At 38.7% G+C, this 12,500-nt stretch overlaps 2 protein-coding genes across 2 annotated transcripts in view; one reads left to right on the forward strand and one right to left on the reverse strand.

The window, feature by feature from the left end:
• Positions 1-336: 336 nt before the first annotated feature.
• Positions 337-12,500, reverse strand: part of LOC134665917 (protocadherin-like wing polarity protein stan) — a 79,998-nt gene continuing 67,834 nt past the window's right edge. Inside the window, exons 50-53 of the mRNA XM_063522975.1 lie at positions 7,170-7,561; positions 6,409-6,480; positions 4,203-4,257; positions 337-743 (exon numbers count right to left, since the gene is read on the reverse strand). Coding sequence (XP_063379045.1) covers positions 704-743; positions 4,203-4,257; positions 6,409-6,480; positions 7,170-7,561 — 559 coding nt within the window. The 3' untranslated portion in view covers positions 337-703. The remainder of the gene's footprint in view (positions 744-4,202; positions 4,258-6,408; positions 6,481-7,169; positions 7,562-12,500) is intronic.
• On the forward strand, positions 8,090-9,618 carry LOC134666322 (uncharacterized). Its single transcript, XM_063523469.1, has one exon. The coding sequence runs from the start codon at positions 8,462-8,464 to the stop codon at positions 9,509-9,511; it is 1,050 nt and encodes a 349-aa protein (XP_063379539.1). The 5' UTR covers positions 8,090-8,461; the 3' UTR covers positions 9,512-9,618.

Genomic DNA, 12,500 nt, shown 5'->3' on the forward strand with positions numbered 1-12,500 from the left:
TATGTTATATTGATCTTCTGCAAGTTTTTCAACGGTTAAATTTTGTCGAAGTTCATCTAGCCATAGCATGAATATGGTGCGTCGTATCAAAAAAATGAATATAACCTTTTTTGTTTAGAATTTAATAGGGAACATTTCTTTCATTGACACTTTTTTCCTATATTGTATACTTTCCCCAAAAAACAAAAAAAACTCCCAATCGGGACATATTTATGCTAAAAGGGGGGGGTTGCGTCAGGGGGAGGGGACGGGACGCTAGCCTGCGTAAAGCACCATACCCAAAGGTATCATACTACATTCATAGAATGCTGGCTATAATTAGTTTTTCAAAAAACACAATTTGACCGAATTAATTATACTATACAAAGAAACCTACTTATTCGAACAATTATAGTAAAATTTGCCTGCAAATAAAATAGTCTTTGATATCCGAGATGCGGGCGAGTGCTAAACTGAGTATTTTATTAAAACATTATGAGTATTTATTTTGTGATTAATCCTACTAAAATTTAAGTGAATTGTTAAATATGTAAAATAAATAGCCGTTAGTCTACGCTATGGCAGTGGTACCTATAATTATGTTTTGATAGATTACGACAGTCTTATAGAAATTATATAACTACGTACATAAAAACAGTATCATAATAAAAATTATAAACTAATTGAGATTCATTGGAAATCTTGTACTATAGTGATGTTGTCTTTAAACTCTAGTTTCTGCGTCATCTTCAGTAGTAGATTTCCTGAAAAATAAAATATTGAATTACTCATTGCCTTTTTTTACTAGTGTTGCACGGCCTTCATTGTCAATAAAAGAAAGTGTTACTTAACGCAATCTTAGAAAATTATTTACGTCATTACGTCATTAGCAATAGAGGTGACAGACAGGGTGTCATCTATTGGGCGTTAGAATGTCAAGCATTGGGCCGTTTACCTTACTTACTTATATTATGTTCATACTTTACCTGTTAATTAAAGGGTCACAGCAATAAAATTAATAAATCTAGGTCAGGGGTTTCCAACCTTTTTTGTATCAAGCCTCATTAAAATTATGTGGTAGGTAGTAAATAGGCAAGGTTATCAACTCCCCTTGTACATGCCTTGTACTAAGTTCCCTGGGGCGTGTCCTAAAGGTTGCAAACTCCTGATACATGCATACTATAAAAAAGTGTTTACCTCCTCCCTACGATGGATGATCGCGCGCGCGGCAACCCCACCGTTAGTAAAGCAAAAGATGATTTACAATGAGTGTTTCTCATACAACCGCCACCATCTAGTAACAATTCAGTTGCGTTATGACTTCAAGGACGCATCTTTTTCAATTAAAGTATTAAAATTTTAAGATCTAAAAATATGGGACCATAATAACAACACGATTCACAAAATGCTTGGTGATCAGCAAATGTCAAATGGTACATAATGTAGAAGTACTAGTGCTTGACGCTGCACTAGTATTCGACATGGGCACTTTATGTCAAAGTGACAAGAATTAAATTTGAATACAGCAAAATCTTCGCCGGTCAAATTTAACCTATATTACTTTGACATAAAGTGCCCATGTCGAATACTAGTGCAGCGTCGCACTAGTACTTCTACCTTATAGGAATGTATACTCATCTCGTATATCGGAATGAATATTCTTGACATTTATAAAGTAAGGACTAAGCACGAAGCATTGACGTATATCTCAGGACGGGCCTTACGGGCACTAAGAATAGTGCTAGTTAAGCGATGTCACTCAGGAATTCGAGTCAATCGTGCAGTCTAAGGCAACTAAAGTGCAGGTTGCGAACTCTTCAACCAATCGCGTTGTAGCGGTGTCACACCGCTGTACTGGCCCCATTCATGCATCATTCTTATTGTCCGTAAGGCCAGTCCTGAGATCTACGTCAATGGCAGGAAGATTTTCGTACATTGACCAGTCTAGTTCCTATTTCTGTCGCACGCGCATATTGCTGGCCCGCTCGCACAGTGGCATTGACCGCCGGCATCATCGGTGGGATAGCAATATAATTATGCGCATGCAATAGAGATATCTAGGAACAGGCGAGTCAATGTACGAAATTCTCTGTGCTTAGCGTCCTTACTTTAGTCACATTGTCACATTTTTTACGACAATTTTTTTACGAAAAAGGGCCTCTAGAAACTTCTGAAAGACGGCCTTCCACGCACACTTATTGAAAAAGATGCGTGCTTAGTAAATCTAAACACCTTGACTTCTCCTCATTCTTTCAATCTCTTTTTTGTGTTCTAATGATATAGGTCAAGAAATGAATGCTCAAAAAACGTTGTAGAGGGAAATGCTAGGAACACAATTTTTGACTCCGTAACTTTGTTTGGACTAGTTAGGAGGTGAACATATCAAAAGTCCCTGGCTGTAGCCCCGCTGCTGGGGGGTAGAGGGGGGTAAGAAGGTCGAATTTTTCGGTTTTCCATTGATATCTTGGAAACTTTGCGTCTTAGCGACATGACTACTAAGACAAACCGAAAGCTGATAAAATTAGTTACAAGTTTTATCCTGTCAAGTTTTTCGATATCATGAATAGTTTTTGAGATACCCGCTCTTGAAAGTTTATTTAGGGATTTTAATTTTATCTTGATATCTACGTCAGTGAAGCTGTTAGGCCATGTTTGGTATCATTTTCGTATAAATCGGGGGTGCTGAATTCATTTATGGTATCACATTGACACCATTCCGAAGTAAAACCAAAATTTAAAAATAAATATTTTTTAAAATCCGTCTTCACGCTTAAACCGCTGAACCAATTTCGTTGAAATTTGGTATAGAAATAGTTTAAATCTCGATACACGACATAGGATAGTTTTTATAACCAAAAGTATCTTTTGAGGGTGTGAAAAGTGGGGTGGAAGTTTGTATGGGGAGTCAGTAACCGCTGAACCGGTTTAGATGAAATTTAGGACGGAATACATCTGTGATTTAGATGAAAGTGATACCAAACATGACTTCAAACCTTACCTTGAGCAGTATTAACCTCAGGAATTCAGTTTCGTCGACGAAGTTGAATTCCCCCCATACTCCATTTCACAACTTTAAAGGATGATTATTGAGATAAAAAATATCTTATGTCCTGTCTTGGGACTCGAAATATCTGTATACCAAATTTCAATTAAATCGGTTGAGCGGTTTAAGCGTGAAGAGGAATTTAAAAAAAAAGGTATTTGTTTAAAGTTTATATGTTTTTTCTTAGGAATGGTGTCAACGACGTGATACCAAAACTGAATTCAGCACCCCCGATTTATACGAAAATGATACCAAACACGGTCTAGCAGCGTCACTAATGTAGATATCAAGATAAAATTGAAAGCCCTAAATTAACTTTCAAGAGCGGATATCTCAAAAACTATTCAAGATATCGAAAAACTTGACTGAATAAAACTTGTAACAAATTTTATCAGCTTTTGGTTTATCTTAGTAGTCATGTCGCTAAGACGCAAAATTTCCAAGATATAAGTGAAAAACCGAAAAATGAGACCTTCTTTCCCCCCTCTACCCCCCAGCACCGGGGCTACGGCCGGGGACTTTTGATATGTTCACCTCCTAACTAGTCCAAACAAAGTTACGTAGTCAAAAATTGTGTTCCTAGCATTTCCCTCTATAACTTCTTATTGCTTGGCCTAATATATGGAAACTTATTGGAAATTTGAGTAAAAATAGAGTAGGGTGCATTGGGGTAAATGCGAAGACGGGGTAATTTCGAAACTGGCAAATATCTAAAACTATTAGAAACACTTATTTCTACTGTAGCAACAGTACGCATGATGCCATGTAAGCGTTGCAGCGGCGTAAGTGTTGCTAAACTATGAACTGTTTCTAGTTTAGTAGATATTTGCCAGTTTCGGAATTATCCCGCCTTCGCATTTATCCCAAATAAATTAAAAATATTTTAAGTTCAAGTTAAATTACTGCGAATATTTAAGTACATAGACTCTTTAGAAAAAGTGTTCACATATTCCTTTGCGCAAGGCTAGTGATAGATTTATTTTAATAACAATTGAAATATAAAACAAAATTACTATTGTCTAATAGGTAAGTATTTTATAGAAGTAAGGGTGTTAATTCGACTTCAAATGTAATTTTGAAATAATGACATTTAGAGAAATGTAATTGAATTTTATGGACGCATGCAAAATTTTGAATTTAGATTCATGCTTTTTTTTTAATTATTGCATTAGGAACTCACTCGCTCGTTTCTCCCATGCTCGCTAGAGGCGCTCCCATTGGCTGCTGGCCTTCTCCTGGATAAAACATAAAAATAGTGACTTTAAATACTTGGGCTTTATTTAAATCCAATCTACCTATTTATTATTTTGTAGTGAACATTATATTTTTTAACAGCGGTATATCTGTCGGCGGCCGATCGTAAGATCAGGCAGATCGTAATGTTCCTGTGTATTGTTTTGAGGATAGTCACATTAAACCAATATACATAGGTTTGTTAGGTTGCTTCAGATGCGCCCTGTAGCTCGGGCGTAAGAATACGGCTACGGTATCCCCTGCCTGTCGTAAAAGGCGACTAAAAGGGGTTCTCGGGGTCGGAGACGGTCGCAGCTAGGGACTGCGACCAAAAAAAAAAAAGGAGAGTACCCTCAAAGAGGCATAGCGTTAGGACGGCACTGGCGCGTTCACTGGAGATCCCAGAGCCGTCCGAAATGCGCTGAGAAGGACTACTGGGAGGTTTTTAGTCGGTGAAAGTCCGACATAACCTCCGCGCTGTCCCTGCGGTGCGGAGGTATCCATAACGGATTTTCCTCCCATTAAAAAAAAAAAAAAAAAGGTTGCTTCAGATGCCCGAAGGGCAAACTGCCCAGAAATTCTCGACTCAGGGAACGAGTCAAAGATTTTCACGTTTCACGGTATGCCTAGGAATTTCACAATATGCCTGATCTTACGACCGGCCGCTGACATATCAATAGGCAGAGTTTATTTCTGGATGCATTTAAGATAGATCCAACTGTCGTGCGTATATACACGAGACGATGTTAGTATTATATTATAATTGATACATCAAATAAGTATAAGGCTAAATGTAAATGTAATGTAATGTAATGTAGGTATTACATATTTACAACTAAACTAAAAAAAATCTCAACACAGACACACACTAAAATATTTTTAACAACATAAAAAATGCACTCCTTTTTGTTGTGTATCTATACACAACAAAAAGGAGTGCATTTTTTATGATACCAACCTACTTCTTTTTTTTTATTTAACCCTTTTTAACCCATAAAGGAGGAGGAACATGTAGAGTGTTATGTTCTGAGCTATAACCGCGAAAATCGAAGTACGCAAATTGCGGGGATTTTTCTCTGTCACTCTAATTAAGCCTTCATTGGAGTAAAAGAGAAAGATCCCCGCAATTTGCGAATTTCGGTTTTCGCGGTAGCCGCTCTGTTCCTGCCAGTAAGGTTGCCAGACCTTAGCGACGGGCGGGGTGTTAGGGTCGGCAACGCGCATGTAACTTCTCTGGAGGACGGACGGAGGCTGCTTACTATCAGGCGGGCCATATGCTTGTTTGCCACCGACGTAGTATTAAAAAAAAAGAGTTGTGCCCGTCACCAAGAACGACGACATATATCGTGATCCCTATTATACGAGTAGTAACTATTATACCGGGTGAGGCTTGTAACACGAGCAAATAATTAAAACGTAGATTGTACTCCTCAAACGGTGACACTTTTGTTCAACAACTTAAAAAAATTATTAAGTATTTAGACTCCCTATTTTTCATACAAAATAAATATTATCTTCAATGGACGCGATCGTCACGTCATATCATTGTGATTGACTTTGTCAAGCCTTAAACATAACAAAATTCTCAACATTGCGTCTTTGAATAACTTTCAAAATGTATTAAAAATCAACCTATAAGTACCTTACTTTTGTATTTATGTACCATTAACCTTTTGTATAATAAATTTTGAAATAATTTTAAACAACAAAAAAAAATTCTACAAGTTATTTTTAAAAGTCGCTGAACAAATGTTGATCAGTATGAGGAATACAGCCAACAGTTAAATTTTTTGCTCATATTACAGGCCACACCCGGTATATTTTCGGGCTCGCTTTTTCATGTGATGTTACCAGACCGATATTTTTAATTATTATGGGTTAAAATAATAATAAAAAGGTTAAAACAGGTGGGACAGATTATTTTTCGTTGTTTTGCTTTCTGTCCTCAACAACATAATGTGACGGAGTAAGTATAGGTTTAAACACACACACAGTGGTGTTTTTTTTTCTCACGTTATTATTTTGGTAACGAGAACTTTGGGAATAATAATAATAATATTGTGCTGAGTGATTCTGACTAGAAACATGACAACGAAAATAATATTGACCTAGGTATAGCAAATAAAATAAAGTTGCATTGCGGCTAGGTTTACCTGGGTGTGCTATTTCGCTACTACGGACCGACGGTGGCGCCACGCCGCGCAAGCTAGTGTGGTCTTCCTCCGCTAAAGCAAAACAACGGGTCAAAAGCTAGATATAGTCTGGCAAACCAACTCATCAGCAGAAAAGGGCGCGAAAATTAACATTTGTTGGGAGATCGGTCCTTCGTGCCTACTTTTTTCAAATTTGTTAAATTTTCTGCTAACAAAATTGGTTTGCTACACTATATATTGCAACGCAAGCGTGCGGCTGCCGGTATATTGGTCAAGCATGTTAAAAAAGTAAAAAGAGATGAAAGAAAAGGGGGCAAACAATCCTTTAGAAGATTAGGTACATAGTTAGGTACCGTGAAACCCTGCAAGTTTGTCCTTGCGAGAGTAATCATCGCCAGCCATCAAACACATATCAAGAACAAAATAGGACTAAAAAGTAAGTCTCAAAACGTCCCTTCCATTAGCTATAATTGTAAATGGAATAATGAATCCCCGAGGGCAAAAATAAATCGGTTTAACGGTACGAAATATTATACCACAATGGGGGTGGCTACTGTTTTGCATAAATGGCGCCATCATAGCTTGCCCCAGTTGTCCCTTTTTCTATGAACACGAGAGAACACGTTCGCAGCAGCTTTTAGTACAGCTAAACTGATCGTGGTAAAATCATTTATTTTTGGAAGAGTTGCCATTGAAAACTCACACATTACATCAAATCTTAAAACACAACAACACACACTATCTTATCTTATCGCACCTACCTGTGAAAGGGAACGAGTATTTATCGTGCGGATGGTGTTTATCCGATCCTTCCGACATCCTATCATTATAGTCTCCGTACTCCATTTTCCTCTGATAATCATTCTTGAGCATGGTAGCTATTCCGGAATCCCTGAAGTCTCTAGGCGGGTACCCGTCGTGTTCCCTAGTGGTGACTAAGTCCCTGGACCCGTAGACGTCTGTGTTCAGGTATTTGGTGGGGCTGTACCCGTAGTCAGATGTTCTGGAGGAGAGGTAGGTTTTTGAGCCGTACGGGTTACCGGGTAGCCGGTACATGGTGGGCGATATCGGGTAGTTCGGGTCGTAGGGAACTTGTTTCTCGGTGTCGGTGGGCAACACGCCGTACATTAGCTCGTCATCCATGACTCCATATCTAGGAGGGATAAATGCTTATTATGTTCTTGTACAATGGCTACGAACGCTTATAGTCTACATCTTTATGTATTAAAAAAAGAGTAAACAAAATCTACCCTTATATGGCTTCTTTTTAAGCCAGTTAAGGGTAGATGAAAACATTACCAACATTAACATTATTAGGTATTTGACGACCGGTCTGGCCTAGTGGGTAGTGACCCTGCCTGCGAAGCCGATGGTCCTGAATTCGAATCCCAGTAAGGGCATTTATTTGTATGATGATACAGATATTTGTTCCTGAGTCATGGGTGTTTTCTATGTATTTAAGTATTTGTATATTATATATATATCGTTGTCTGAGTACCCACAACACAAGCCTTCTTGAGCTTACTGTGGGACTTAGTCAATCTGTGTAAGAATGTCCTATAATATTTATTTATTTATTACATGATCAAATAATATCAGGTCAGTCAGGTTAAAGTCAGGTTGTTCAGTGACAGATCCAGGTGGTTCTGTATTTGGTGGGACGGAGGAGAGGGGAGGGGCGTCACTGCGCAAACAGTGTTTTTGTAACGCTCCCATTTAAAAAATTAATTTAATCGGTTTAAAATTAGTTATTTGCCATGGAACTTATACCAAAATAATCGTAATTAATCAGTGATTGTATAGTGCTTGTAGTTTGTTAGAGTTTGTGTCAGAATTAAGGACAAATCATCTAAAACATTTCACAACAAAAGTGCGCGTGAATATAGCGATCGTTTTGAAGAAAACAAGTAAAGATCTACTGAATCGCGCGGCGCTTGTGCTGTTCTGGACGTTAACTTCGCCGCTGCCATTTCCGAGAATTTTTGGTGACCTCGCTCGGATTTTGAGTAAAAGTCGGACTTTTGTGAATACTTAATTGATATTTTAGATCATAATGGCTCCAGTGAAGTGCGTTCGTTGCGACAAAGCACCTACCAGCAAAGAAATCTTAGTCTGCTCCATTTGTAAACACACGTATGACATTGAATGTGCAAGCGTGACCTACGCACGATGGAGTCTTATGAACCCGAAGCAAAGAACCAGCTGGAAGTGCTCCACATGCTGCGAGCAAGCCCTGCGGACTGCACAAAATGATAGCAGTAGCGTAAGTACGCGTGCAAGGACAAGCAAGCCCACGAACGATGTTCATTCCAACACACCTTCGCCTACAAAAAATAACGACGAGAGCAGCCTTGTTAAAGAGATGCAGTTATTTAGAGCGGAATTTGCAGCGTTACGCTTAGAGCTAACTAATATTAACTCCAATTTTGAAAAACTCTCCCTCGCAGTTAATACGCTAGAAAATCGCATCGGCACCCTAGAACAGAGAGTTCAGACTTTGGAGGAGCGCCCCGATCCACCGACAAGCGAGCAGAGCGATCTCAAAGAATTGACGGACACCGTGGAACGTCTAAAATTGGAGCTTAACGAACGAGACCAGGAATTGTTGTCCACTGATATAGAAATAAGTGGCATCGCTGAACAAAATAGTGAGAATCCGATACACCTAGCGGTTTTAGTAGCCCAAAAGTTGAATGTAGAGATAGAGGTGCGAGATATAGTAAGTGCAGAACGTGTCGGGTTGCGGCGTGTAGCGGGCGACGGCGACGGAGGCAGTGACGGCAGACCGCGGACGCTGGCGGTGCGGCTGGCACGGCGTGCGCAGCGGGACGAGCTGCTGCGCGCGGCGCGACGTGCGCGCGGCGCAGACACTGCCGGCTTCGACCTTCCCGGACCACCTCGCAAGTTCTACGTGAACGAGCGGCTTACGCGTGCAAACCGCCAGTTGTTTTATAAAGCGCGACACGAAGGGGCACGCGCTAACTGGCGGTATATTTGGACCCGTGACGGTCGCATCTACGCCAGGCATCAACCGAATACTCAAGCTCAAAGAATTCGCACTGACGAAGACCTAACAAAGATTTTTGGCATTGCTCCTGTTTGAGCTGGTTTGACATTAATGTGCAATACAAAACTTTAATTTGTTTATCCGTCTTATACCTAATATTATCTGTGATCGTAATTTTAGTCACAAAAAACTTTAATACCAGTGTTAACTTTGTCCCAAACGTAATGATTGTGCTTGGATATGCCCTTTTAGAGATACAAACTGTTCTTCATTTGTTAAGATATTATATTCCTTATTCTAATTTATGCGTGCCTTGTAATAACAATAATGACACTAAAAATATGTACTGCCACCACTCCGTGTTACACTGTATAGTACTTGTACCTATTGACACTACACGACACTTGCCTTATTGCAATCTAACTGGAAAATACCTTCTTCGTTTTATAGTATTATACAAATATATCTTATGTCATATTTTACATGTAACTATAATGCCATATTTATCTTCCCTTGCCTTGCTATTCAACCAAAAAGGTAGTATGATTGCCCTACAGAGTCTGCTTCTGTCTCCTCTTATTTATTTAATTCCCAACAATCGCGGCTTTATATTATTCATAAATGGCTAAGAAAATAAATTTTAAATTAGGACTTCTCAATGCAGGCTCTCTAGGGACTAATCATAACGAATTTATAGTTGCAGTTCAAGAGCGTAATGTAGACATAATGGCTATAAATGAATCCTGGCTTAGGGAGGGGGAGGAGGGACGGGCACCGGTCGTGCCGAACTATAGTCTGCGCCACGTCCCCCGGCCGCGGTCGGTGCGCGAGCGCGGCGGCGGCGTCGGCTTCTACATCAGAGAAGGTATTACTGCACGCCGCTGTGCCCATCCCTCCGGCTCCGCAGTTGAACAAATGTGGCTTAAATTATCTATTAAAGGCGTAGTTTTACTTATAGGAACAGCTTACCGGCCACCGTGGTTCGACATTGATACTTTTATAGATTCATTAACTGAAACTATTTCCTCGTTCTCCAGTTACGACTATATTATGTTAATGGGAGACTTTAATGTAAATTTGTTAAGTAACGACAGGAATCGCATGAAACTCTTCCAATTTTTTACCTATTTCAATCTAACACAACATGTAAATGAGCCCACTCACTTTACAAGTCATAGCAGTACATTAATAGATTTGATTAGTAGCAACATTACCGTTTTAGATACTCAAGTAGAATATATACCTACCCTTAGTCACCATGCATTCTTGACTTGTGAACTGAACATAAAGAAAAGTAAACCTGTACCACAAAAAGTTATTTTAAGACCACTAAAAGATATTGACCCACTAATATTCAATCAAACTCTTAAATGTATTCCATGGGACAACATTATTTCACTAACAACTGTAAATGATATGGTAAATTCTTTTAATAGCATAGTTTTATCATTGTTTGACTTATATGCACCTCAAAAACAGGTAATTATCAGAGAAAGAAGCTATCCCTGGATAACATATACGATCAGAGAAATGATGCGTCTGCGTGATCAGGCTCATAATAGGTTTAGGGCATCTGGACTAGGTGAACATAAAAAATACTACACTGATTTAAAAAGCTGCGTCAACAAAGCTCTATTTAATGAAACACGGGCATATTTCAATCAACATATTAACCGTAATGCTAGTAATTCTCGATCTCTGTGGAACAAACTTAAACGCACCGTGAGAGTAACTCAGAAATCTCAAAACCATGATATTCCTACTCATTTACGTGACGCAGATCTTATTAACTCACATTTTCTCGAAGTTGCAGGTAATCCTTTAGCTCCACAGCCATATCAGTCTTACTTTGAATCCAATCGCTACCATGCCCTATCATTTAGCTTAGAGCCAGTAGATGAAATCTCAATACTAAAAATAATTAGATCACTTAAATCCTCTGCTCTGGGCGATGACGGTATTTCATTAGATATGCTACTTTTAACTCTTCCTCATTCACTAGGTACAATCACTGCAATAATAAATAAATCTATAATATCCTCAGTCTTTCCCGATGCCTGGAAAGTGGCATTAGTAACGCCTCTTCCCAAAAAAAGTAACGTCAGTAGTTTTAAAGATTTGCGACCAATAAGCATTCTTCCTTGCATATCTAAAATAATCGAACGACTTGTATATACACAGTTATCTAACTTTCTTGAAAAAAATCAAGTTCTTCCTGTTCTACAATCTGGTTTTCGTAAGTCGCATAGCACGACAACTGCACTTCTTGATGTAGTAGACAATATACTATCTGCACAAGATATGGGCAAGGGAACTATAATGGCACTTCTTGATTTCTCTCGTGCCTTTGATGCCATAAATACAAATTTATTGTTATCCAAAATGAAATATTATGGTTTTGAACCGGACACAATTAAATGGTTTTCGAGTTATCTTACTGATCGAAAACAAATTGTAAAACTTCAAGATAGTAGCGGTATGATTTTGAAGTCTAAACCATCTATATTATCTAGAGGAGTGCCACAGGGATCGATCCTAGGCCCACTATTATTTATTTTATATACAGCTGATGTCCATGATGTAATAAAACATAGTAACTTCCACTTATACGCTGATGATATCCAAATCTACATCCCTTGCGATCCTACTAATGTTGCTGTAGCAGTTGCCAAAATAAATGAAGACTTGAACAATATAACAACTTGGTCCTCCTCAAATTCTTTAGTTCTAAATCCCAGCAAATCAAAAGTTATGTTTTTCGGTTCCAAACACCAATTAATACAAATAGATAGCCATAAACCAATAATTTTCATTTCAGGCGAACAAATAGATCGTGTTACCGAGTCGCGTAATTTAGGTCTTATAATGGACGAAACTCTTCGGTTTGAAAGTCACATAGCAGATATTGCCAGAAACTCGTTTTATAGACTAAAAGTTCTCTATAGAATCCGTGATTTTCTTAGCGAAGACCTTCGAATCAAGCTTTGTGATACGCTTATACTCTCAAGATTTGATTATGCGGATGTGGTATATGGTCCACGCTTATTAGCACGGACAGACCGGATCATACAAAGAGTCCAAAATG

The sequence above is a fragment of the Cydia fagiglandana genome, chromosome 7 (assembly GCF_963556715.1).
Source record: "Cydia fagiglandana chromosome 7, ilCydFagi1.1, whole genome shotgun sequence".
Classification (NCBI taxonomy): Eukaryota; Metazoa; Arthropoda; class Insecta; order Lepidoptera; family Tortricidae; genus Cydia; species Cydia fagiglandana.

Coding starts and splice junctions, on each gene's coding strand:
- LOC134666322 (XM_063523469.1), top strand. CDS start 8,462: ATGGCTCCAGTGAAGTGCGTTCGTTGCGACAAAGCACCTACCAGCAAA.